We start from the raw sequence: 23,335 nt of genomic DNA on the forward strand, positions 1-23,335 counted from the left end.
CAAAGGGCTCTCAGGTCAGAATCCCAACCAGTTTTCCCCCAACCCAGGAGCCAGGAAACTGGCAGTAGGCTCCTCATTCAAGCTTTCCGAAGATTCCTAGCCAGTCCCTCCAGGCAAGATGAACTGAATGTAGGTTAAGAGGTGAGCAGTAAAGGGATGGCTCAGAGCCACCCCAGACATAGGCTTGTGTCCAGCTGTTTTCCAAAATATATTTGCAAATGGAGAAAGTGGGTATGGAGAAGGGACATTCCTCCCGCAACCCCAGGGACTGCCCCCCCACCCCGCTTCCACAATACCCACTCTCCACCGAGTCCTTATTTCATCTTAAAAAAAATAATAAAATAAAACAACCAAAAAAACATAAGTAAAAACAAAACCAGAAAAGCACTCTGTACAGGGACCGGATCTGGGCGCTGCTGCTGTCCCCTGCTGTCCCCTTCTTAGGGGCAGAGCTAGGTCTCAGGGAGTCTCTGGTTCCTAGACACCCTCTTGGGGCCTCTTCCCTTCCTAGGCTCAGCTTCCCTGTCCTTCAGTGTCAGGTTCTGGAAGAAGTCAGGCTGGGCTGCTCCCGCAGGTAAGGAGACTGGCTGTGGCATCCAGTGGACCCTAGTGGCTGGGCCAGGGCTCCAGCATCAGTCAGGACTCCCCGGTGCTGCCCCCTCTTCCAGCCAGGCTGGGCGGCTCTCAGCCACCTACGAGTTGGAAGAGGAAGGAAGATTGCTGGCATGGCAGGCCGCCCTGGATGTGATCCAAGGGCCCTCTCCCTGCCTCGTCCCGACACGGGCCATAAGTCAGGCCTTCCACACTCCCTGAGGGGCCAGCAGGGCCTCAGCGGCCCGGGCCTTTTGGCTCATACTGGCATGTCCAGACCCAGGTACTCAGGGTTCTCTGCTGTAGGGGTCCCTTCAAAGGTGCTGGGTGGAGAGCCCCGCTCTGATGGGTCCTGGTCCCAGTAATAGAGGTTGTCAAAGGCTGGGCTGAAGGCCGGAGAAGAGTGGGACTGAGGGGCAGCCCTGCCCCGGGGTGCCAAGTACTCGGGGTTCTCCACGGCAGCCCCAAAGGCAAAAATGTCTTTGACAACCCCATTCTTCCCAGGGGAGAGAGTCTTGGGCCTTTCCAGAGTGGAACCGGCAGGTCGAGGAGGAGGCCGAGGACCCTCTAGGGGTGAGGGGGGCTGTGGCCGAACCTCTGGCTGGTTCACGTATTCTGAAAGGACAAGAGAAGGAGGCTTGTTAGGGGGAGGAGCCCGTGTGTTCTGGCTGCTGCCCCTGCCCCCATAGTGGGCCCTGGGCTGAGCACCCCCAGTCCCCACCTCCCAACCTCTCAGCTCGGGCCTGGACTCCATACCGGGCTGGGGGCTGTAGGTCAGGGGGGCAACGTAGCCATCGGTCTCGGGAGGAAGCGGTTCTGTGGGGTCCTCGCTGTACCGCTGTAGAGGGCTGGAGTCATGTTGGGGGAGGTTCTGCAGCCCCTTGGCTGCCCCCATTCCCAAGTCGCCGTCAAACACATCAGAGCCAGCCCCTTCGGAAGGTGCCAGTGGAGACGTGGGGGGCTCCTCCTCCGAGGGCTCCAGACCCAGCGTCAGCTCACCACCGCCACTCTGAGGACGAGCGAGAAGGTCATGACGGGGGTCATTCATGATGGAGACTCCACGGGAGGTGACAGGCTCACAAGAGATAAAAGGAAGTTGCCTTCGGGGTTTGACACAGTCACTGTGGCAAGAGTGGGGTCACAGTTGGAAAGCAGTAGGAATCCTTCTTGGGGATACTGGGGTCTCCTCCGTGAGAGGTGATGGTTGGGGGACATTGGAGAAAGGGACTCTAGTCCACTGGGGCCGGGGGAAGTAACCAGACACACCCACCACACTGTGACAGGGGGCACTGACCCTGGTGGATGTGCTGCGGTGCCTGTGGTGGGCTGTGCCCCCAGAGCCCGGGGCAGGGTCTGGGCAGAAGAAGCCTTGCTGGGGTACCAGGTACTCCTCAGCATCCACCAGGTCCCCCATGTCATCATCCTCCAGCAGCGAGCGGTAGAAGGTGCTGTCCAAGGGGCTGGGAGGGCCCAAGTCTTCATTCTGGGGAGGCGGGAGACAGAGCGTGGCAGCCTCTCCCCAGCCCAGCCTCCCGAGGGAGGCTCAGGGAGTACCAGAGGTCTGACGAGTCAGGCAAGGGCTGGGCTTGGAAGCCTGGGACCCAGGAATCATCTCCCTTTCCTCCCTCTAAGGGAGAGTGATCTTAGCCATAGGCAGGGACGGCGTGGAAAGGCCCGGTACCTGGATGACCACAAAGCGCTGGGGGTCCCTGGCCATGCGGGAGAATTCGGCCACCAACTCCCGGAACCTTGGCCGACATTCAGAGTCGATCATCCAACCTGGGGGTGGGCAGGAGTCCAGCATCTCAGTTCTGGCTGCAGCCTGTGTGCAGAGCCCCTCACCCCCACCCCCGGCCTAGACAACCCCAGTTACTAGAGTCCAAAGCCCTCAGGTGGTAGAGAAGAGGTACCAGACTCGGATCCTGAGAGAGAACCTTTGAGAATCTCTACTAGTTTCCCCTTTTTATTTTGCATTAAGTTTCTTTCTAGCTGGTCCTTGATAGCTCCTCTGGACCGGTACTGTAAAGGGAAGTGAGACCCTTTTGAGGCTGCATTAAACATACCCTGCTCTTGGCCCCCTCCCATGCCCCTTGTAGGCCCCTCCACCCAGGCCCTCCCGCTCCTCCAAGCAGCCGACCCAGCTCAACCACGCACATTTGACCATGATCATGTAGACATCAATGGTGCAGATGGGGGGCTGGGGCAGCCGCTCCCCCTTCTCCAGGAGGTCAGGGATCTCCCGGGCTGGGATCCCATCGTAAGGTTTGGCCCCAAAAGTCATCAGCTCCCACACAGTCACACCTGGGGCAGAGATGGGGTCAAGAAGTGAGGGGACCAGAGGGAGCGTTAGTGCACTGAGCCCCAGAGGCTCTATCCAAGAGCCTGGCACCATGGGGGAAGGAGGGGAGGGATGCAGGGTCAAGGGAAGGAGATACCCAGTCTTTCCGCAGTCCCTGGCAGACTGAGGCACTGGCAGCCCCTTCCTTCCTTCATGCTAAATTGTCCATTAATTCACTCCATCCCAGCTCTCATCCTTCCACCCACATCCCCCCCAGGGCCACGGCTCTGTGTCCACCCTTCCAACCCACCCCATCACACACCATAGCTCCACACATCACTCTGGTGGGTGAACCGCCGGCGGAGAATGGACTCCAACGCCATCCACTTGATGGGCACCTGGGAGAGCAGAGAAGGAAGTGCTCCAACCAGGTGTGGTGGGGAGGTGGCCGTTCTGAGTTCTCCCAGGGGCCAGACCCCACCCCCCCTTGCTTCACTCTGCCCCCTCCTCTGACCTTGCCCCCATCCGCATGGTACTCTGTCTCATCAATGTCCAGCAGCCGAGCCAGCCCGAAGTCTGTAATCTTGACATGGTTGGGACTCTTGACCAGCACATTCCGGGCAGCTAGGTCCCTGTGCACGAGCCGCACATCCTCCAAGTAGCTCATCCCCTGGGGTCAGAGGCATCTGTGTGGACCTTGCTCTGCCAGAGCTCTCCCAGGAAACCTCCTCATCCTAGCTCTGAGTGGAGACAGAGGCTTGCTCCCGAGGGCACCCGCAGAGCCCCGGCCCCCAAAGTGCATACCTTGGCAATCTGCACACACCAGTTCAGCAGGTCCTGGGAGCCCAGGCGCCCGCGGTGCTCCCGGACGTGGTCTAGGAGGCAGCCATAGGGCATAAGCTGTGTCACCAGCTGCACCGTGGATGTCAGGCAGATGCCCAGAAGGCGGGACACGTATGGGGACCCTACACCAGCCATCACATATGCTTCCTGGGAGCAAGGGTACACACTGAGAGGGTATGGGAAACCACTAGCCCCCAAACCACCACACACCCCTCCCGAGGGCTGAGCTGTGACTGGGGACCCTCACTCAATCCAACCCCATTCGTCACAAACCAGAACCATGGCCCACAGACTCAGGAGGTTAAGAGTAGAGATCTGGGGGATCACAAAGTGTCTCCTAAAACCCCAGTGAAAACAGAGCCCACAGCCCACACCTGCAGCCAGGGGGTCCCCACTGTACTCCCAGCTGGAGAGGGTGGAAGGGCTTACGTCCAAGATTTCTTTGTTGGCTTTGGGGGATGTGTTTTCCCTCAACACTTTGATGGCCACTGGGATTTTCACATTTTCCCCATCGGGGATCCAGATGCCCTGGGCAGAGAGAGGAGGATGTGAGCAGGAAGAGGGTGGGCCAGATCCAACCTGCAGTCGTCCAAGGGGTCACTACTTGTGCTCCCAATCCTTCCCCACCCTTGGGCCAACCCCATTATTGAGCAACAGCCTCGCCATTTCAGCCCACTCCCTATCCCCTTATACATAACTGCCCCACCCAACAGAACCGCCCCCAGCCCCTGGCTGTCTTCCAGACAGAACCCTCGTCCCCGCCCTGACCGCATCCTCTGGGACCGCCCACCCAGGACTTTGGCCCCACCCCTGACCTTGTAGACGGTACCAAAAGCTCCGGATCCAAGCACCTTCACCTTCCTCAGCTCTGTCTCTTTCAGGATCCGCATCTGAGCCTGATTTGGCATCGCTCCGCTCGGTGTCAGGGGCTCCACCAGCTGGGGTGAAGGGGTGGTGCGTCAGTGCCGCGGGCCGGGCTGCAGACCACAGGCCACGAGACAGGCCCTCGGACCGCCTCACCTCTGTCTCCTGCAGCAGCCGCCGCATCGTGTACTTTCGGATCTTCTGCCGCCGCCGCTTGACGAGGATGCCGAAGACCAGCCCCACGACGACGACCAGCAGAATGCCCACCACAGCGGCAATGATGGACGTCACGGGGCTGGGGGCAGGAGCCAGGGTCAGGGATTGGGGACCAGTCTGGGGCAGGAGGGATGAAGGGGTCCCATGGAGGGGCATGAAGGTCACTGGCGTTTGGAAAGGGAAGTTGGAAGGGTGACGTGCAGGCTCCCGTCCTGTTTCACCTACTCAGAAACCTCCCTCGGCTCCTTACTGCCTCCAGGATGAAGTCCAGACTCCTTGCTGGGCATTCAAAACCCTCTCCACCCACATCTCCAAATTGTCTATGCTCTTGCCCAGGGCTCTAGCCCAGGATTCTCAAACTTCCTGACAAAAAATCACCAGGGAGCTTGTCAATATGCAAGAGTCTGGAGCCCTACCCTCCAGAGAGTCTGATTGTGGTATGAGGTGGGGAACGTGCACCCAGTGATTCTGATATTCTAGCCAAATTTTCCACCCATAGGTCATGATTTCCACACCTCCCAGCCTTTGTTAATTCTACCTGGACCATCATTTCTGCATGAGGTCATCTTTCAAGACTCAGCTCATCCTGGGATAGAAGGATCTCCTGGGTGCTGACCCTACATCATTGTCATCCTTGCCCCCCTTCCCTTGCTTAGCCAAGGGCTGGCACATCACAGACCTCTAATGAACGCTTGTGTCATGGACAAGTGCTTACCTAGGACATACTCCAATCTGTTTTTCTCCCCAAAGCCCTTCCCCAACACCCCACTGCCTAGAAATCAAGTCCAGTGATGGCAGTGATGGACATCACAGGGCTTGTGGCCTCATGGTGAGGGAGAGCCTCTGCCCTCCAAGATCCTGCCCTAACCTGATTCAGACTTACTCCCTCCTCTGAGCTTACTCAGTGGCCCACCACAGCAGAACCTTCAGCAAACACGTCCTAGATTGTCCTGACCCCTCTCACCATGCTGCCTGGTTGCTTTCCTCCTAATGCAAGTGACATACCTGCCCCTCTTTCAAGACCTGGCTCCCATGCCACCTCCTCCTTGAAGCCTCCCACTGACCCCAGGTAAGAATTCATTGTCCCATCCTCAGTGCTGTAGTTGCGTTCTCTTCTCAACGTGCCTTGAGTCCCAGGGAGTTGCAGGCTGCCTGTGTCCCTTAGGAGACCCCTACCTACTCGAGGGTGGGGAGGTGCTGGGTGTCTTCGCCATCTTTTCCTGTTCCCTGCCCCCCAAGCATCCCGAGCAGGTCCTCCGTCCACTGGTTGAAGCTAATTGAAAGGAGGGTCCTTAATGGAAGAGTGGGCTGGGGAGGGACATGTGTCATGTCAGGAGACCCCCTCCCTACAGCAGTGACCACTCAGGGGCCGGAGGGGGACTGAGGGGCAACATGGGATGTGTCCTGGGGACCAGGCTGACCTGGCTCTCTGCTCAGCGGGGCAGCCCTTGTCATCCAGGTCCACACAGCTGCAGAAGAGAGAGAGTCCTGTCAACAAGGCTGGGAACCACCTCTTGCACACTCAGCCTCACAATATCCCCAGAGGTGGGTGTAGCTGAGTTATGATCCCTAATTGACAAAGGCAGAAACTGGGCTCAAGGTCACCAGGGCTCTTTCTACCACCCCACAGGGGAGGCCTTCTCCAATCTGCAAACCTGCATCCCCTGCACCTCCCTGTCTTGGGTAGGAAGTGTGGGGCACCCAGAGGAGCATCAAGTCCAAAAGCTTGGCTATCCCCTCTGTAGAGGATGCCAGGGTAGTAGCTGGGCACAACCTGCACCGAGGACAGTCTGACAATACTGTGACCCAGCAGTTCCACCTCTCAGGATAGACCCTAAAAATGCCAACACCTGTACACTAGGGGGCATGTACAAAATGCTCACTTGTACATGGAGCTCAAGTGCAATAAACTGCACGCCCCCCCCCAAAAAAAAGGAGACAAGTTCAATGAATATCCCTCGAACAGGGACACGGTTAAATAATACTACATCCGTACAGCAGATTGAGTAGTTAAAAAAAAAAAAAAGGAGGTAGGTTCATGTGCGCTCACAAGAAAGAACCTCCAAGATACATAAAGTGCCAGGACGGAGGGGAAGCAAAGTGCAGAACTATATGTAGAGTACTATCCTGTTTACATTAAAAAATGCACACACACAGAAACCAAAACTGACTATATGTGAGTCAGACGAAATTGCTGTTTCTTGATCATTTTTGACTTCCCAAAACAGCAATCTTCAACCTAACATAAATGTAAAATGCATTTATGTAAATGTGTAGAGCACACCAGAGTGAGCTGGTGGTTCTCCCCAGGGAGGGGAGGGTGGGGGACTGGGTGGGTGGGCGAGTGGACGAAAGGGCACTTCTGCTTTACAGTGTTTATACTTTGATACTGCTGAAAATGTGTATCACAAGAATGTATGCATGTACTCCATGTGTAATTAACAACAACTAAGTGAAAAACATAAAAAGAACAGGGCAGATCACTGTGTTAGGACATGGAAAAACATTGCAAGCAAAATTGCAATGCTGAGTGAGAAAAGCCATTTCCAAACAATATGTATGGTCTATGATCCCATTTTGGTAAAAAGAAGTATATACTAGAATGTGCACAGATAAAAACTGGAGAATAATAATAATAATATATAAACATATATTTTATGTTATAATAATACGTATGTTAGTGTGTGCATAGATTAAAAAACTGGAGGAAAAATATTGCAAATTATTAACAGTGGGATAGAATTGCTAATACTATTCACTTCCATGCTTTAATTAAAAAATTTTTAACCACGTGTTACTTTTGTGATCAGAAAAAAAAGATATGAAAAATTAAGGGTCTCGGGGTAAGCAAAGGCAGAGTTGTCCCACTTTTAGAATAAGAGCCCCAGAGAGGGTCCTGGAACAAAGCCTTTCTTTCCGTGGAAAAGGCCCTCAGACTCACGAGTGGGTGCAGTTGATGGGGCATGGCTGGCACATGCCCTCCTCATCTGGGAACTTCCAGATGGGCATGAAGGAGAGGTCAGGCTTCACACCACTGGGGCAGCGAGCCACGCAGAAGGGAGGATCCTTGTAGTGGGTGCAAGCCACACACTGGTCAGCCTCCTGGGAGGGGAGGAAGGGTTTGTGGGGGGCTGGCACCGACACCCCCAGGGCAGCAGGATCAGGCCCTTGGGTCCCCTCTGTGCTTCCCTCAGTCACTCAGCAGCACTGTCCACCTTGCTCCTGGGACAGCCCCATACCTGCTGTGTCTGATGCCCCTGTTCTGCACCCAGCTCCCCACCTTCAAAGCTTGATCCCCAGGCCTGGTGGGGTGGGGGGAGTGTATTACCTAAGATATAACAGCAAGTAATAATAGTAACTAACTTGTGAAGCCTTTTTCCTGTGCTCGAGCACTGTGCCAAACCCTATTTTGAGTTAATTCTCACTGCATCCCAATGGGGTAGGTACTAGTATAACGTTCATTTTACGAATGAGCCAGTGCAAGTGGGGCCTGGATTTGAATCCAGGTCACCTGATGTCTAAGCCCCCAGGTCTAACCACCTTAGCACAGCCACGGCCAAGGGCACAGGCTTCCCTGGGCCCTTTGCATGGTCTGAAGGGCCTCAGCGTCCACAACTCTTGCTGTCCCCAGCATCCCAGCCACCTTCCACCCTCCTACCACCCTCCTACTGTTCAGGTCTGGGCTTGGAGTCCTCCCCAGGGGTATTTTACTGGACTTGGCCAGGTCCCTGGCAGCACCCCCAACCCTGCCCTGCTTCCCTCCACCCAGCTCTGAGCGCACCAGCACCTCACCGAGCCAAAGCAGGTCACTGAGCCATTCTGGGGCTGACACTCGGGGTGGCACGGCAGACAGTACCTGTCCTTCACGTACTCCCGGGGGAGCCTGAGGAGAGGACGGCCGGTGAAGGGGTCTGGAAGGAGCCCCTGTGCACCCCCAGCCCGGCCGCCCCCTCCTCTGCCCCGCATACCCCTGCAGTACTCGGCATTCTTCCACGCACTGCTGGCCCCGGAGGAACTGGCTGCAGTTGACGCACTGGGTGGGCCCTGGACCCCAGCAGTGCCCGTGGGCACACAGCGGGTAGCAGGCCAGGCCCTCGCCCACTGCAGTGAGGAGGAAGGGGTCAGAGGGGACTCTCAAAGGAGACTCCAGGGAGCTGGGGGAAGAGTCTGTGGGCATGGCTCTGAGCTGGAGAGGTGGGGATAGGTGCCGCGCAAAGCAGGGAGAGAAAGAGTTCTGAGGTTCCAGGAACGGAGAGGAAAGGGAAGGGAGGGATGCCAAGGCAGTGTGGCAGGACCCTGCTAGAAGCCATGCCAAGAGGCCAGGCCAACCAGAGCTACGTCAAGGATGGTGCACCAGGGACGGGCAGTGCACACGCACAAGTAAGTCCCAGACTGCTGCTGCCAGAGGCCCGTGGGCACGCCTGAGCAGCAGTGCTGGGCTCCCTGTCTTACCGCACTCGACCTCTGGCCGGTTGGCACTGTGGAGCAGGGCCTGGTGGGGGTTCCGGAAGAGCTGGTCCCAGGGCACCGTGTGTACAAAGCAGAGGCGGGCGTTGCGGTGGATGAGGGCCAGCCCACTGCCCAGTTCCCGCAGAGAGCGCAGCCCCAGCCAGCGGATGCCCAGCCCTTGCAGGGTCAGCGAGTAGGCACCACTGTGGGAGGGGGAGTGCTCAAATGCAGGGGGGCAACGCACCACTGACCCTCCCCCCTCAGCAAGGGCTGCCCTCGCCTTCCTCCTGTCCCCAGCACACTCTGCAAACTTCCATGGGAATGCTGCTGCTGGAGTGCCCGGGGAATAAGAACCCCCATTCCCCCCCTACACACTCAGAGCTTCTCCCGGGCCTCCCGGGGCAGCTCCTCCTCCGTCAGGCCTCCCTCCCCTGGTGCTCACTCATGCAGAACTCGTCCCCGGATTACTCGCAGATTCTGGAAGACGTGGAGGTCCGGCAGGCTGTCTGGCCACGCTGAGATGTACAGGTAACCTGCAGACACAGGGTGAGGCTAGGGGTGCGGGGACAGGACGAAGACCTCCCAGCCGCATCGAAGCAGGATTCAGAGAGACAGAGCTCACCTGTGATCTCCTCCAGAGACTCAAATACTCTGAGCTGCTCAGGCTGTAGGGGGGCAGTGTTGGAGGCTTGGTCCCTAGAAGGAGGATTAGGAGAGGGCCAAGAAGGGGGTGGGTAAGACCCCCCTCCACGAGCTGGCCCTGCCATCCTCCCCAACCTCCCCTCCACTTAAACCCATTGCCCATCGAGCCCGGCTGTTCCCATCCTGAACTTCAAAGCCCAGGCCCTGGCTTGGCAAATACCAAAACAATATTTATATCCTTTGATCTAGAAATTCTACTTCTAGGAATGTGGCCTAGAGAGACACTGGCCCCTGTTCCCAAAGGCATGTGCAAAGGAGAACTGTTTGTTAGAGGGAAAATAAAAAAACTAAGGAAATTAAAAATTAAAATTTTTTTAAAATTTAAACTTAAAAAATTTTTAATTAAATTTTTTATTAATTTATTAATTTATTTTATTAATTAAATTAAAAATTTTTTAAATTAAATACCTAAACATCAGTAAATGGGAGCTATTAAATATAATCCTGATCTATCCAGACTACACACGAAAAACTAACATTCAGGAGCGTGTAGTATCTGCTGGGCACGGTTATAGGAGCTTTACAAATATTAACTCATTTAAGCTTTATAACACCTTATGAGGGTGGGACTATTTTTGCCCCCATTTAACAGATGAGGAAACTGAGACTCAGCAAGAAGGTCACATGATTAGTAAGTGATAGAAGCCAGGTCTCAAACCCAGGCAGCCTGGGCTCTTAGCTGCTACTCTTTGCTGCCACCTCTTCCACAGCTGTGGAAAGAACAAGGCAGCTGGACATGAACTAACTGTCATAACCAGCTCTCCAAAGCCAGGGGCAGACAATATCCACAACAGGCTCCCATTTTAAATCAACCTTTCCCCCCAAATTACTAACACTACGTTTCTCTGTGCGTATGTATCCATATACGTATGAACGGTCTAGAAGAACACACACAAACTGTTAAGAGTGGTCTCCTCTAGAAAGGGGAGTAAACGTGGAGGAAGTGTTGAAGGGAATTTTCTCCTTTTTTAATACATATTTTTATTGAAGTATAATTCACATACAATAAATTGCAGATTTTTTTTTTTTTTTTTTTTTTTTTGCGGTACACGGGCCTCTCACTGTTGTGGCCTCTCCTGTTGCAGAGCACAGGCTCCGGACGCGCAGGCCCAGCGGCCATGGCTCACGGGCCCAGCCGCTCCGCGGCATGTGGGATCTTCCCGGACCGGGGCACGAACCCGTGTCCCCTGCATCGGCAGGCGGACTCCCAACCACTGCGCCACCAGGGAAGCCCTAAATTGCAGATTTTTAGTGTGCAGTTTAATGAGTTTTGTCAAATGCATTCACTCACCTATCCACTACCCCGACTGGTATACAGAACATTCCCATCACCCCAGAAATTTCCTTTGTGTCCCTTTCCAGGCCCTCACCCTGGCGCAATCACTGTTCTGATTTCTCTCACCACACAGTGGTTTTGCCTATTCTAGAGCAAAGGGAATCATACAGTGTGGACTCTCTCTTGTCTGACTTACTTTGCTTAACATAATGTTTCTGAGACACATTCATGTTGTTTCACGTATCAGTAGGCCATTTCTTTTACTGCTGAGAATTTCACTGTACGGATATACCACCTTTTACGGTTGACCCTTGAACAACGCCTGGGTTACGGCACCAACCCCCCACAAAGTCGAAAATCCAAGTATAACTTTACAGTCAGCCCTCTGCATCCACGGTTCCGGATTCAAGCAACCCCGGACTGTGTAGTACTGCCGTACGGATTTATTGAAAAAAGTTCACATTTGAGTGGACCCACGCAGTTCAAACCCGTGATGTCCAAGGGTCAGCTTTATTGATTCCTTCAGCTATTGATATACATTTGCATTATTTCCAGTTCGGGGCCATTATGAATAAAGCTACTATGAACTCAAAGAGAATTTTACTTTATCTGGATGGTGTGACCTCCATACAAGTGCATGTTCATAGATAACGTGTCATTTATGAGAAAAATCCCAGGAATTCCCTGGCAGTCCAGGGGTTAGGACTCCTCGCTTTCATTGTCAAGGGCCTGGGTTCAATCCCTGGTTGGTGAACTAAGATCAGCAAGTTGCACGGCGCGGCCAAAGACAAGCAAACAAAAAAGAAGAACTCCCCCCTCCAAAGGCCCTGCTGGTCTTCCACCTGCTTCCTTTGCATCCCTGGCCTCCCACCTCTGTCTCCCGCCATCCCCGAGAAATGCTTCCACTTCTGGGGCCTCAGGATTCGGTGACTGCCCTGATGCTGCCTCAGGCCATGTGCCCACCCTTAACTCTGAGTATCCTTACCCCTCAAAGCTCTCCGGCACAAACGCCAGGCTCCCAAAGATCTTCTTGCAGCCAGCAAACTCCTGGATGTTGGCACTGGTGACCGCCCTCACCTCCCGCAGGTGTTCCATGCCCAGACCATAGCACACTGTGGGGAGGGGGACAGGGGGCACCTCAGCCTCCACATGGAGCACCAGGTATTCAACCTCCTGGGTCCTGTCCACAGTCCCCTCCTGGGGCCACATGCCCCCTCCTCACATTGGCAGAGACATGGGGGAGCTTGTGGGAGTGCTCAGGGGAGGGCCAGGGGCAGAGTCAGTGGGAGAACAGGACTGGGTCCCAGGAGGGTCTGAGGGAGGGTGGCACAGCGGGCTAGGCCAGGCTGGGTGTGCAGGGGGCGGCCACTGGGTACCTCGGGCACAGGGCTTGCTGCATTTCTCACACCGCTGGGTTCCATCCTCAGCTGTCACCTCTTGGTTGTTCAGGGGACAAACCAGGGTGCAGGATCCCACGTCCGTGGACAGGTAGTTGTCTGAGGAGATCAAGATCGTCTGTCCACACGCCCTGGCCTTTTAGCACTGCCCCACCATGAGCTGTGTGACCATGCCCAGGTAGTGCAATAAGAATGATATCAACCGATACCGAAATGCCCTTACACCATATCTGAGCCCTGGACACTCGTCCACTCCTCACGACAACCCTGTGCGGTAGGCACCGTTAGATTCCCATTTTGCCAAAAGGGAAACCAAAGCACAGAGTTTTCTGTTTAAATTACTCAAGGTCCCTGTGCTAGTAAGTGGAGGAGCCAGGATGTGAACCCAAATGATCTAGCTCCACACTCCGTACTCTCACCCACCATGGGGAGGGTACGACCAGGACCCAAGAGCCCACTGCTGTCTCCTGTGACAGGAGGAAAGAGGTCCCCAGGTCTGAGGCCAGTCCCTAAATGCCCATCAGTAAATAGGGGAGCTAGTAAATAAAACTCTGATCTATCTAAAAATCAACATTTAGGGGTGCTTAGTATTGTCTGGGCACAGTTATAAGAGCTTTGCAAATATTAACTCATTCAAACTTTATAACCACCTGGTGAGGATGGGACTATTTTGGCCCCCACTTAACAGATAAGGAAACCAAGACACAGCAAGAAGGTCACATGACTGATAAGGGGCAGAGCCAGGTCTCAGACCCAGGCAGTCTGGCTTCTGTGCGTGGGCTCTTAGCTGCTATTCTGTGCTGCCACCTGCTCCACTGCTGTTGAAAGAACGAGGCAGCTCAGTACGAACTGCCGTGACCAGCTCTCCAAAGCCAGGGGCGGACAGTACTCACAACATGCTTGCATTTACATAAACCAAAGTCCCCAGCAAAACTACTAAAAGTACGTCTCTCCCCGGCACTCACAAGGACAGGTGGTCACGCAGCTGGCGCCGAAGGTATAACGGCCCTCGGGGTTGGGCATGGACTCGAAGGTGTCCGTGTTGTAGGTGACCAGAGCTGGGCAGTGCAGCTCACAGATGCCACTGTGGTTGAAGTGGAGGCAGGCCTGGGGGACAGGCAGCTGGTGGGCACTGGGCTGTTTTGCCCTGGTGTGCCAGAGGGTTAAGGGCAGCACCAGGTGGGACGCCCCTCCCCTTGCACCCCGAGGGCTGGGGCGCCGGGGGCACGTACCAGACAGTCAGAGTGCTTGGGGCCCGTGCAGCCGGCAGCACACTGCTCGTGGCAGCAGTCGGTGGGCTGCGGGCCCTTACAGCGGGCACAGCCGCTGGCACAGACGGTTCGCGTCACTGTTGGGCAAAGGGCAGGATGAGGGCTGGGCGGCAGACTAGGCACCGGGCCCCTTCACCAGCATCACCTTCTGGGGAGACTTCCTGCCTCAGGGAAGATGCCGAGGCCTGGCACCCACCCGCCATGTCACCTTTATTCCCACCCAGCCCCTGCCCCCAGATTCTGGGCCTCCCTGTAACTCACAGCTCTGACAGTCCTTGGAACTTTCTCCCCAGCAGTGGGGAGCTTTACAAGCTGGAGAACAGGGTGGGCCTGGGGAGAGACACAGAACGGCAGTGAGAGAGACAGAGACCAGGAGACAGAATGCACAGTGAGGGAGAGATGTAGGCAGGAGGAGAGGACTCCGAAACCGGAGGCACGATCTGGAAGCAGAGGGAGACAGGGCAGAGAACCGCAGAGATGAAGAGACACAGAGAAAGAGGAAATGGGTGGTGTTAGTGCAGCGGCAGTGGGGGGCGTGGAGTAAGCCAGGAGTCTGGGGTCGGTGGGCTGCGTGAGAAAGAGAGGCGGCTGCAGGCGGCGAGGGGCGTGGCTTACAGGCCCGTGAGCGGTTGGTGTCTATCTGCATGAGGGCCAGCTGGTTGTTCCTGTGGAAGATGTCCTTCCACACAATCGTGTCCTGGTGGCAGAGCTGGGGGTTCCGCTGGATCAAGACCCCTCCCTTCAGGATCTCTGTGGGGCGGGCAATAATCAGGTGCTTCTTCCCTCATCTGTCATCTTCTGACCTCCCTCGGGGCCTGCCTGCCTTCTAAAAGGGGAATGGGGCTCTTAAACACGCCCCAGGTTCCTCAGGGAGCAGAGGAGACTCCTTCAGCATCTCTTAGCCCTGCCAACACCACCCCACACGTGAACAAACGGAGATCCGGGGCGGAGTGAGCTGTCCGTGTCACTGTCTCCTCTCCTCCACCTCTACTCTGGGCACATTGCTTAGCAGTTAAAAGAGAGTGTGAAATCCAGCCTCACCACCACTAACTCGCTGTGTAACCTCAAGCAAGTCACTCATCCTCTGTAAACCTCAGTTTTCTCATCTGTAAAATGAGAATAACACTGATGCTTCCCTTGCAAGATTAAAGCACGACTGAAATGGGGTTATGCAGGTACAGCACCAGGCACTCAGAGTCTGGGACACCGTCAGCTCCAAGGCTGCCGCGTACAGTTACACAGGTTGTTCACTGTACGTGTGCATTCAGCCAGGAAGTGGGCAAAAGCCCAGCCTGCATCCTATCAAGCTACGTGGGCTGGCACAAGCTGTGACTTCCTGGGAAGAAGGGAAATCTTTTTCGAATCCTCACAAGGGCGCCTCCCCTAGCTCCACTTGCATCCATCCGGAAGGGACCCCAGTTCTTATTCACACGAAGCATCCCCATGGCTGACAGGGGCCCTGGTCAGTTCTCAATCACCAGCAGGGAGTTTCAACGATAAGGATGAGCACCTGTGAGGCTTCGCAGCTGCAGCTCCTGCAGCCCTCCCGGAGCAGCGCGTGCAGCAGGGGGGGCACCTTCCAGAAGGCCTCCGTTGTCCAGCACGGCCAGGGCATAGTTGTCCTCAAAGAGCTGGGTGCCTCGCACGATCCGCAGCCTCTGCAGGGGGACCTGACTCACTCGGTTCTGAGCGATGAGCACGTAGCCCTGCACCTCCTGGATCTCCTGGGAGGGCACAGGGTAGGGTAGGGCTAAGGCAGGTCCAGGCCCTGGACCACTACCACCGCCCCCCCCCCCCCCCCCCCGCACAAGGCCTCCTCCAGGTTACCCTGTGCTCGGGGATCTTGGGCAAGGCCCCCAGCCACTGACCAGTCCTGCTCCCTCAGGCATAAAATGGAGATCAAGGCCACTCCCCACATCCCCGAACCAGATTCTAGTACGATCAAGAAAGAAAATGGCGGGGGAACACTCTGTAAACTGTAAGCAAGCACCCCACCCTCTCTGCATCTCAGTTTCTTCATCTGTAAAGGAAAGGCCTGGACGAGGTGATGTTTGTGATCTGACAGACTAAGCATCGCACCTGAGGCCCCGCTCCAGGGCACCATGGACACAACACAGAGGCTGGTTTCCATTCTCTCTCCTGCTCCTGACCCTTTCACATACATTTTCCATGTGATTTCAAAATGGGCCCCCCAGGGAGTTCAAGCATGTCTGTTGCTCCCAATATACAGATAGGGAAACTGAGATCCAGTGAAGCCAAGGGCCTAGATCACATTCACATGGCTTGTCAGTGGCAGAACTGGACCGGGAACCGGCCAGACCTTGCATTACTCCGGGTAGGAGGGGGACAGTGGCTGGGGCAGTTGGACAATGGAAGGTGATCATGCTGGCAAGAGAGCAAAAAATTTAGCAGAGGAACGGGTGCATTCCACCCAGAGATGTCCACGGCCAGCCACGTTGTAGAGAAGGAGTCAACTGGTCTTGCAGTAGGATGGACGGGGGTTAGACAACAGAAAGGACTTCCCAGTTGAGGAGCCACAACAAAAGAGGAAATACAGGGTGGGGAACACTCTTCTACCACCCATCTGCAAGCAGAGGGCTCAGCCCAGCAGGAAACAGGGCCTGGCTGGGTTTTGCCCATGGGCCTCACCTGCAGGAAGGAAAGGCTGGCATTAGCGGGCAGGTAGGTGAGCTCCAGGTTACCCTGCACCACCTGACAGCCCTGGTAGAGGTGGCGGAGCATGTCCAGGTGGGTCTCGGGACTGGCCAGCGGCCGCAGCTTCATGTCTGTGCCGGTGCACACTGGCAGGAGAGAGAAGATGGGTCAGAGGGCACTGCCCAGTGAGCTTTGCCAACCTGGCCACCTCTGCCAACCTACTCGCCAGAGTCATGCCACCGCAGACAGCGAGAAAGCACAACGGAAGGATCCCTCCTCCTGTGTCGCTTGTACCCACAGAACGTGCAACAGCAAAAGAAAGTTTGCAAATTTGGGAAGAGGAGGGACATCAGGGGAGAAGCTCCCCTGACTCGGCCCATCCTGAGCGTCCAGAGGGCGTCTCGCTGTGCCAGCCTTAGGGACTTGCCCATTTGATCCAGAGTGTTGGCTGGCAAAGAAAGCCTCCCTTTGTCCCAAAGGCACAACTCAGGGCCAACGGGTAAAAATCCCCCAAGAGAAGCGATGATGAATCATGAATCCTCTGGATACCCCTTGACCCTCTCCTGAACAAACAACGCCACCCACGTGCCAACCTCCTGGCAAGGGGTACCCACCCCCACAATGCCACCCAGAAAGTGGGGAAGGAGGGTAAGCTGAAGTCATAGCTGGGGCATGGGGACCACCAGGGTCCTGGTCACTGCAGGGACTTCTGGAATTCCCCCAGGCAGAGAAAAGGAACATCAGATCCCAACTATGGGCATCCGGACCCGAGCTGCAGATGCTGAGCCAGAGTGCTGCCTACTCCAAAGGCTCCTACGCTGGTACCTCACCCTTGCCACCTCCTCAGCGCAAGACTCCAGAACCAGCTGGCAGAATCTACGCCACGAAACTCCTGCCACAAGGGCATTACGTCAGCCCTGTGTACCTGCCTGGTGCCAACCACTGGCCAAGGGGCGTCAAGATGAACTGCCGCCCAGTCCACCTGGACCCTAGCCCAGTGTCCCTGAGACCAGAAGTACTCACTAAGCCCAGGGATACTAGAAGGGGTACACTAGCCCGGGTAAGGGGGCGCTCTGGGCAACAGCTGGCACCATGCTTGCCAGCAGTGGGGGCGATTAAAGTGCCCAGTTAAACCCGTTTTTCTGCTCTGGTGAGAAGATGAATCACCTGGCACATCTTGCCCAGGAGGGTGTGCCAGGGGGAGGTGGGTGGGGTGCACCCCCAGATCCACAGGTGCCTCAGCTGCCCTGAATTCCTGTTGGTCCCCACTCCACCTCCCACGGACTACGGGCAGATTCAGGGGGACAGCACAGTGGCTGACTTTGAGGTCTGATCCCCTGCTCTCCCAGCAGCTTGGAGCCTAGGGTCAAATCCTGGGGAGTAATCAGAGATACCCCCTGCCTCCAGAAATCGGGGGAAAGGCTGGTGGGACAAGCCCCCAGGGTTCTGGCCTGGGCCAATGGCCACTAGCTGGCAGCCTCCCAGGAGCACCTAGAGTGGTCTCTGTTCCCACCCCTCTGGCCAGATAGGGAAGGAAGCAAAGAGGGAGGAATGGGAGGACCCAGAAATAGAACTCAAGGGTCCCTCCCCCCAGACTCCCAAGAGAAACAGGAGCCGGGGATGGCAGGCCAGGCCCAAAATAACGCCCGCTGCCAGGACCTCCCCCAGCCTCGGCAGCTTCAGCTGCTTTGCAGGCACAGCTGTCTCCAGGCTCAGACCCCAAGGCCCTGGCCCAAGCCCGGGGCAGGGGCCCGTCTCCACGCCCTGTGCCCTCTGCCGCCTCGAAGGGACACCAGCTGCGGTAGCCAGGCAATAGGAAAACAACAAGGGAACGCTCGGCAGGCACTCCGCGTGGAGCCTCATCCTCCAGAGGCTGCGACTACAACCTCGGTCTTGCAAAGAAGGAAACTGAGGTTGCCAGGGGTTATTCTCCCCAGATCAGAAAGCCTGTGAGCAATAGAGGGAGGATTTGAACTCGAGTCTGCGCCGACTTCAAATCCCACATTCCTTCCACTAGACCTAACTGCACACACACCCCTCCCCACACCCTGTTCAAAGGTAAATACACACCAGCTCTGTTGATGCCACTGATTACATTATAGGCTTTGGGCAGGGCCGAGTGGCTGAGCTGGGTAGGAGGACCAGAAGGAGCAGCAGCCCCGCCCCACGAGTTTGTTTGTGTCCGTTTTTGAGTCTGATTCAGACTAAATGTTTGCAACAGGTGGTAACGTTGGGAGCCTGAGACCTACTCCCAGGGAGCTGGAGGCTTGGGGGCTAATATCCTCCAACCTGACACCTCCTCTACCTCCACACTTCCCTCCCCCTCCCATCTCCTCACTCATCTCCCCCTCCCCAGTCCTCGCCATGGTCCCCATATCCACTCTGCCCCCCACTGATTTTCTGGGGCGGGGGTAGGAGGTCCTGTTCCACACAGGGGAGCGCTTTGTCTCCGGAGCACCTGTCCCTCGGGAGCCTCGCCCTCCAGATCTCTGGGGCAGTCAGTGTGACCGGAGCCAGGGACACAGTGGGCCCTGGATAAGTGTTTGCGGGATGAATGAATGAATGAATAAATAAATGAACTCCAATCAAGACTCTCCAAACCAAAAGGGACCAGTTGAGGTCACCATGTCCAGCCCTCTCTTCAGAGGCTGGTCACGGCTGCCATGTCCCTCTAGCTGGGTGTTAGTGGTCAGGTCCCAGCTCTGGGGGGCTCTCAAGTGGGTTCTTTCTTCCCCACCAGCCTTCAGCCCCAGCTGCCTCTCTCGCTCACCAGCATGAAAGCCAACACTTCCTTTGGTTTCCATGAACACTGCCTGCATCCCCAAAGCTCACCTCCCCCAGACCCGTGGGGCCAGAGCCCATTCCAGTGACACCAGGACTCACCCACCACACACGCCTGGGGCCAGGGCTCAGGTCATTAGGCCACAACCCTAGCTGGGCCACTCACGGTGTGACCTTGATCAAGTCCCTGGATCTCGAGGGCAGAGGTCAAATCAGATTCACCTCTACGTCCAGCAGTGCCTGTGACTTAGCAGGCACTCAGTGACTATTTACTGACCTGACCTTGACTGTGAGTGGGGGATGATGACAACTCTTACTCTCTGCAGAGAAATTACACGAGAGTTAAATGAGGTGATGAATCAAGAAACAGTCTGTAAACGTGACAAGGCTTTGTAAACAGAGCTGGGGCAACACAACATCGGCTATAATAATTCTCCCACCCCTGAGGAGAGCACGCACCCCTCGCCCCGTCTCGGCTCTCTTCCCAGGGGTGGGGAGGAGAGGTGGCCTATTAAGAGATAGGGGTGTCACCCCAGAGGGGTTTCCCACAGGGCAGGGAGGGGGATCTCTTTCCAGGTCATCCCAGCACCCAGGGCCAGGCACTACCAGCCTGGCCCTACACCAGCTCCCCAGCCCCAGCCTGACACTGGTCCCTCCCTCACCCGTAGCCCTGTAGGTCCCACTGGCCTCTGGCCTGGTCCTACCCTCAGTCCCCTGCCATGCCAGGAGGGCCCAAGAGGAAGGCAGACATCGGCTGGTACAGGGAAGGAGAGGACTCCAAAGCCAAGAGGGAACCTGGTGGGGGGCGAGGAGCAGCTCACCCTCATTTTCTTCACCCTCATTTTCTAAAGCCTAGATAAGGGAGGTCATTCACCTAAATAACAAAATAGCACCTCTACCGGAGTCTGACCACCTGAATGCCCCTGAGGCTTTGCTTAACCCATTCCTGTCGAAGGGAATAAGACTTTGGTCAACTCTTAATGCCTCCTCGTCAGAGTCTAAAAATGCCCTGGACATGATTGGGTCGCTGGGAAGCCTTGGCTAAGTCACTTCGTTTCTTTGAACTTCAGTTTCCTCATCTGTGCACCTACTTCACAGGATTGTTGCAGAGATGAAATGAAACTGTAATGGATGAGAACCAGGCAAATAGGAAGCACGCTGTACTTTTCTAAAAGTTAAGGCAAGAGAAGTTCATATAGCAGGAGTCCGGGTAATTCCAAACCCAGAGAAAATTAACAGTGCTCTGTGTTTGACTTTGTAATACAATGCATTTTCTCTTTCGGCATTTGATCCTATCTTTCAATTATTTTTTTTCTTGAATATTAAAATGAGGTTACTTTCCCTGAGCATAGCAAAAAGAAGGATGCTGTTGGGAGAATCATTCAGGAATTAAACTATGAGCTCTGCAAGATGTGTTTGCTGCGCTTTACAAAACCTTGACCTCTAAGAAAAGAAAATCCCAACCCTCTGGGCCTTCCCCATCTCCCTTTCCCCCACATGCCTGCGCCAGCCCTCAGCCCTGGCATATACCGGGCGTGCTAGAGGCAGCTGAGTGGGGCTCTGCTTTTAGCCATTCCCCTGCACAACACACCCAACACCTCTCTCTGCACCCAGCACTGCAGGCGGAGGGGTGAGGAAGACCTGAGAAGCTCCCTGTCAATGGCGGGAGAACCGACCCCTCAGATCCCAGCACCGCAACAACCCGGCCGCCCTCCCCCTGCTCGACTCCCAGGCCCAGGTGAGGAGGGCTGCGGCTCAGCCTGACAGCCCAGCCTCGCCTGCCTCACCTCACGCTTCTCAGAAGGTCAGGGGAGAAGACGCCTGCCTGGGAAACAGGGAGGGGAAGGGGAGGCTCCTGGGAAAGAGGAGTCTCCTTCCTCAGAGAGAAGGCTGCGCGGGGGCACCTCCCGCTCTTCACAGCAGCTCTTGAGGGAGTTCCTTGAGAGGGCAGAGTTCAGCAGGGAGACTGCCGTTTGGTCACACAAAGGCCAGACACACAAACACACAGACCTCACAACTCAAGAACACCCTAGTATAGACATCCCTCAGATAACACAGCAGAGCTCTGACAGAGGGGGCCCTCGGGCAACACACAGACAGCCCGACACCCACCCCTTCTCCAGACTCCCTGATCCATGAAGACCACCCACTACTCCTAGGACATTCTCATTCTGTCTTCTCACAACCAGGCGATGTAGGGAGCAGCAGCGGCCCCCCAATGTTCAGGGCAGATGAATATAGTGATTTTGAAGCTGTGGTTGGGGGTTGCACTGCCTGGGGTCCAATCTGGGACCCACCAATTACTTGCTGCTTACTTCACCTCTTGAAGCCCGGGTCTTCAAGCCTGGAAAATGGGCACACTAGTTAGGACTTCTCTTACAGGGTTGTTCTGAGGATGAAAGCAGGGAACCCAGACAAAACACACACAGCACCTGGTACACAGTGTATTTCCAGTACACGTTAGCTTTCACCGTTATCGCACCCAGACGGACAGATAGGGCAAGACACACACTGCACCCCACCCCAGCACCCTTCCCCATACACAGCTCAAAGGAAAAGGCAGGACAACCCGGCCCTCGGCATACCCGCATCTGGCCCCGTTCCTTACCCTCCCCCTCCCTCCAAGTGCCCAGGACTCCCTCAGAACCCTCCCACTTTATGCCCCAGACCAGGAAGCCCACCGCCACCCCTCCGTGACCCACGCTCTCCAAGTCACAAAGCACAGAGCCCTAAGTCGGCCCTAACGAGACTTGTTCAAAACAAACGTCTCCCCCTTCCCCCACGCCAGTCTCCGGCGTGAGGCAACTCTGCAGTCGGACTGGCCACCCTCTGCTCCCCGGCTCTGGCTGGACAGGTTGCTTTCCCCACCTCCCCCCTCCACACCCCGATCGTGCCAGAAGCTGGAGTAACTCAACCCAGTCGGCCGAAAGGGGGCGGGGAGGGGGCCGGGCAGAAGGGACCCCCAGGAATCCAGCCCAGTCCAGTCTGGAGGCGGAGGCTGCCAACTGGAAAGGCTTTGAGAGAGGCGCTTGAGGGGGCTCAAGAAAGGGGAAACACACACACACACACACACACACACACACACACACACACACACACACACACCCTGCTATACACCCTTTGAGGGAAACTTTCTGAACAATTGCAGAGACCTCTTTTGACAAGTTCCGGAGCCGTCGCGGGGTCTGCAAAGCACAAGTCCCTCGAATGGGACGTCTAGAGCCGCTCCGGTGTAATCGCCCCCTGCCCCACCTCCTCTGGTCCCTCCGAGCCCGAGGGCTGGCGGCTCTGAGCCCCCGGACTGTCCGAAACTTCGGGTCGGGAAGCTCCGATGGCCCCTCTGTTCCCGTCTGACCAGGGATTTAGACGGGGGTCCCAGGCTGCACGGGCTCGTCGCCGCTCCCTGCCCTCCCCACCCCAGACCCACCTTGGGTGCCCGCGGCTCCGGGGGGCAGGAGGGCGAGGAGGAGCCCCCAGCGGCACCAGGCCGCCAGCTCCATGGTGCTCACTGCGGCTCCGTCCCCATGGCTCCGGCTAGACCAGGCGGCGAGGGCGCCGGGCGGGCGAGGGGAGGGGGCCGGGCGCTCGCGCCGGAAAGAGCACCCAGTGCAGGGGCGGCCGGCGGCCTCGGGGGGTCTTCTCGGCTCTGTGGGCACGATGGAGAGGAATCTCAGCTCCACAACTTCATTCCTGTACTTCCTCAAGGCAGCCCTCCTCCTCCACCCCCTCCTCCTCCGGTGATTGGGAGCCAGCGCGCTCGCAGCTCGTCCCCCCCCCCACCCCCTCCAACCGCATTCCAGCAAGTCCCGGGGAGTGGCAACTCCCAGCTTCACTTTCTCCCTCTCTCCGCGCAGGCCTGGGTGGCGTTGCTGCCAGCGCGCGGACTCCAGGGTTGCCCGCAGCAGTTCTCACCCGTTTCCATGGAGAACCCCCCAAAGCAGAGGAGGGTGATGGCGCCCCTCCCCCGGGAGTCCGGGGCAAACGCTTTAGCCTGCCATTCTTAACTTTCTTT

At 56.3% G+C, this 23,335-nt stretch overlaps 1 protein-coding gene across 4 annotated transcripts; it reads right to left on the minus strand.

The window, feature by feature from the left end:
* Positions 1-195: 195 nt before the first annotated feature.
* ERBB2 (erb-b2 receptor tyrosine kinase 2) lies at positions 196-23,066 on the minus strand. 4 transcript variants are annotated; one of them, XM_033411021.2, is made up of 27 exons: positions 22,751-23,066; positions 16,537-16,688; positions 15,398-15,611; positions 14,503-14,637; positions 14,149-14,217; positions 13,849-13,964; positions 13,582-13,723; positions 12,596-12,715; positions 12,205-12,331; positions 9,864-9,937; positions 9,684-9,774; positions 9,245-9,444; positions 8,761-8,893; positions 8,585-8,675; positions 7,734-7,894; positions 6,214-6,261; positions 4,733-4,871; positions 4,564-4,650; positions 4,142-4,240; positions 3,674-3,859; positions 3,384-3,539; positions 3,192-3,267; positions 2,746-2,892; positions 2,273-2,370; positions 1,886-2,074; positions 1,348-1,600; positions 196-1,206 (listed from the first exon to the last, which is right to left on the minus strand). In XM_033411021.2, the coding sequence occupies exons 1-27, from the start codon at positions 22,821-22,823 to the stop codon at positions 851-853; spliced, it is 3,732 nt and encodes a 1,243-aa protein (XP_033266912.1). In that variant the 5' UTR covers positions 22,824-23,066; the 3' UTR covers positions 196-850. The 4 variants fall into 4 exon arrangements, with proteins under 4 accessions (XP_033266912.1, XP_049558137.1, XP_004282780.1 ...); XM_049702180.1 differs by having other exon boundaries at positions 4,528-4,650; positions 8,761-8,923; XM_004282732.4 differs by having other exon boundaries at positions 4,528-4,650; positions 22,751-23,065.
* Between the last annotated feature and the right edge of the window lie 269 nt (positions 23,067-23,335).

The sequence above is a fragment of the Orcinus orca genome, chromosome 19 (genome assembly GCF_937001465.1).
Source record: "Orcinus orca chromosome 19, mOrcOrc1.1, whole genome shotgun sequence".
NCBI classification, from domain to species: domain Eukaryota; kingdom Metazoa; phylum Chordata; class Mammalia; order Artiodactyla; family Delphinidae; genus Orcinus; species Orcinus orca.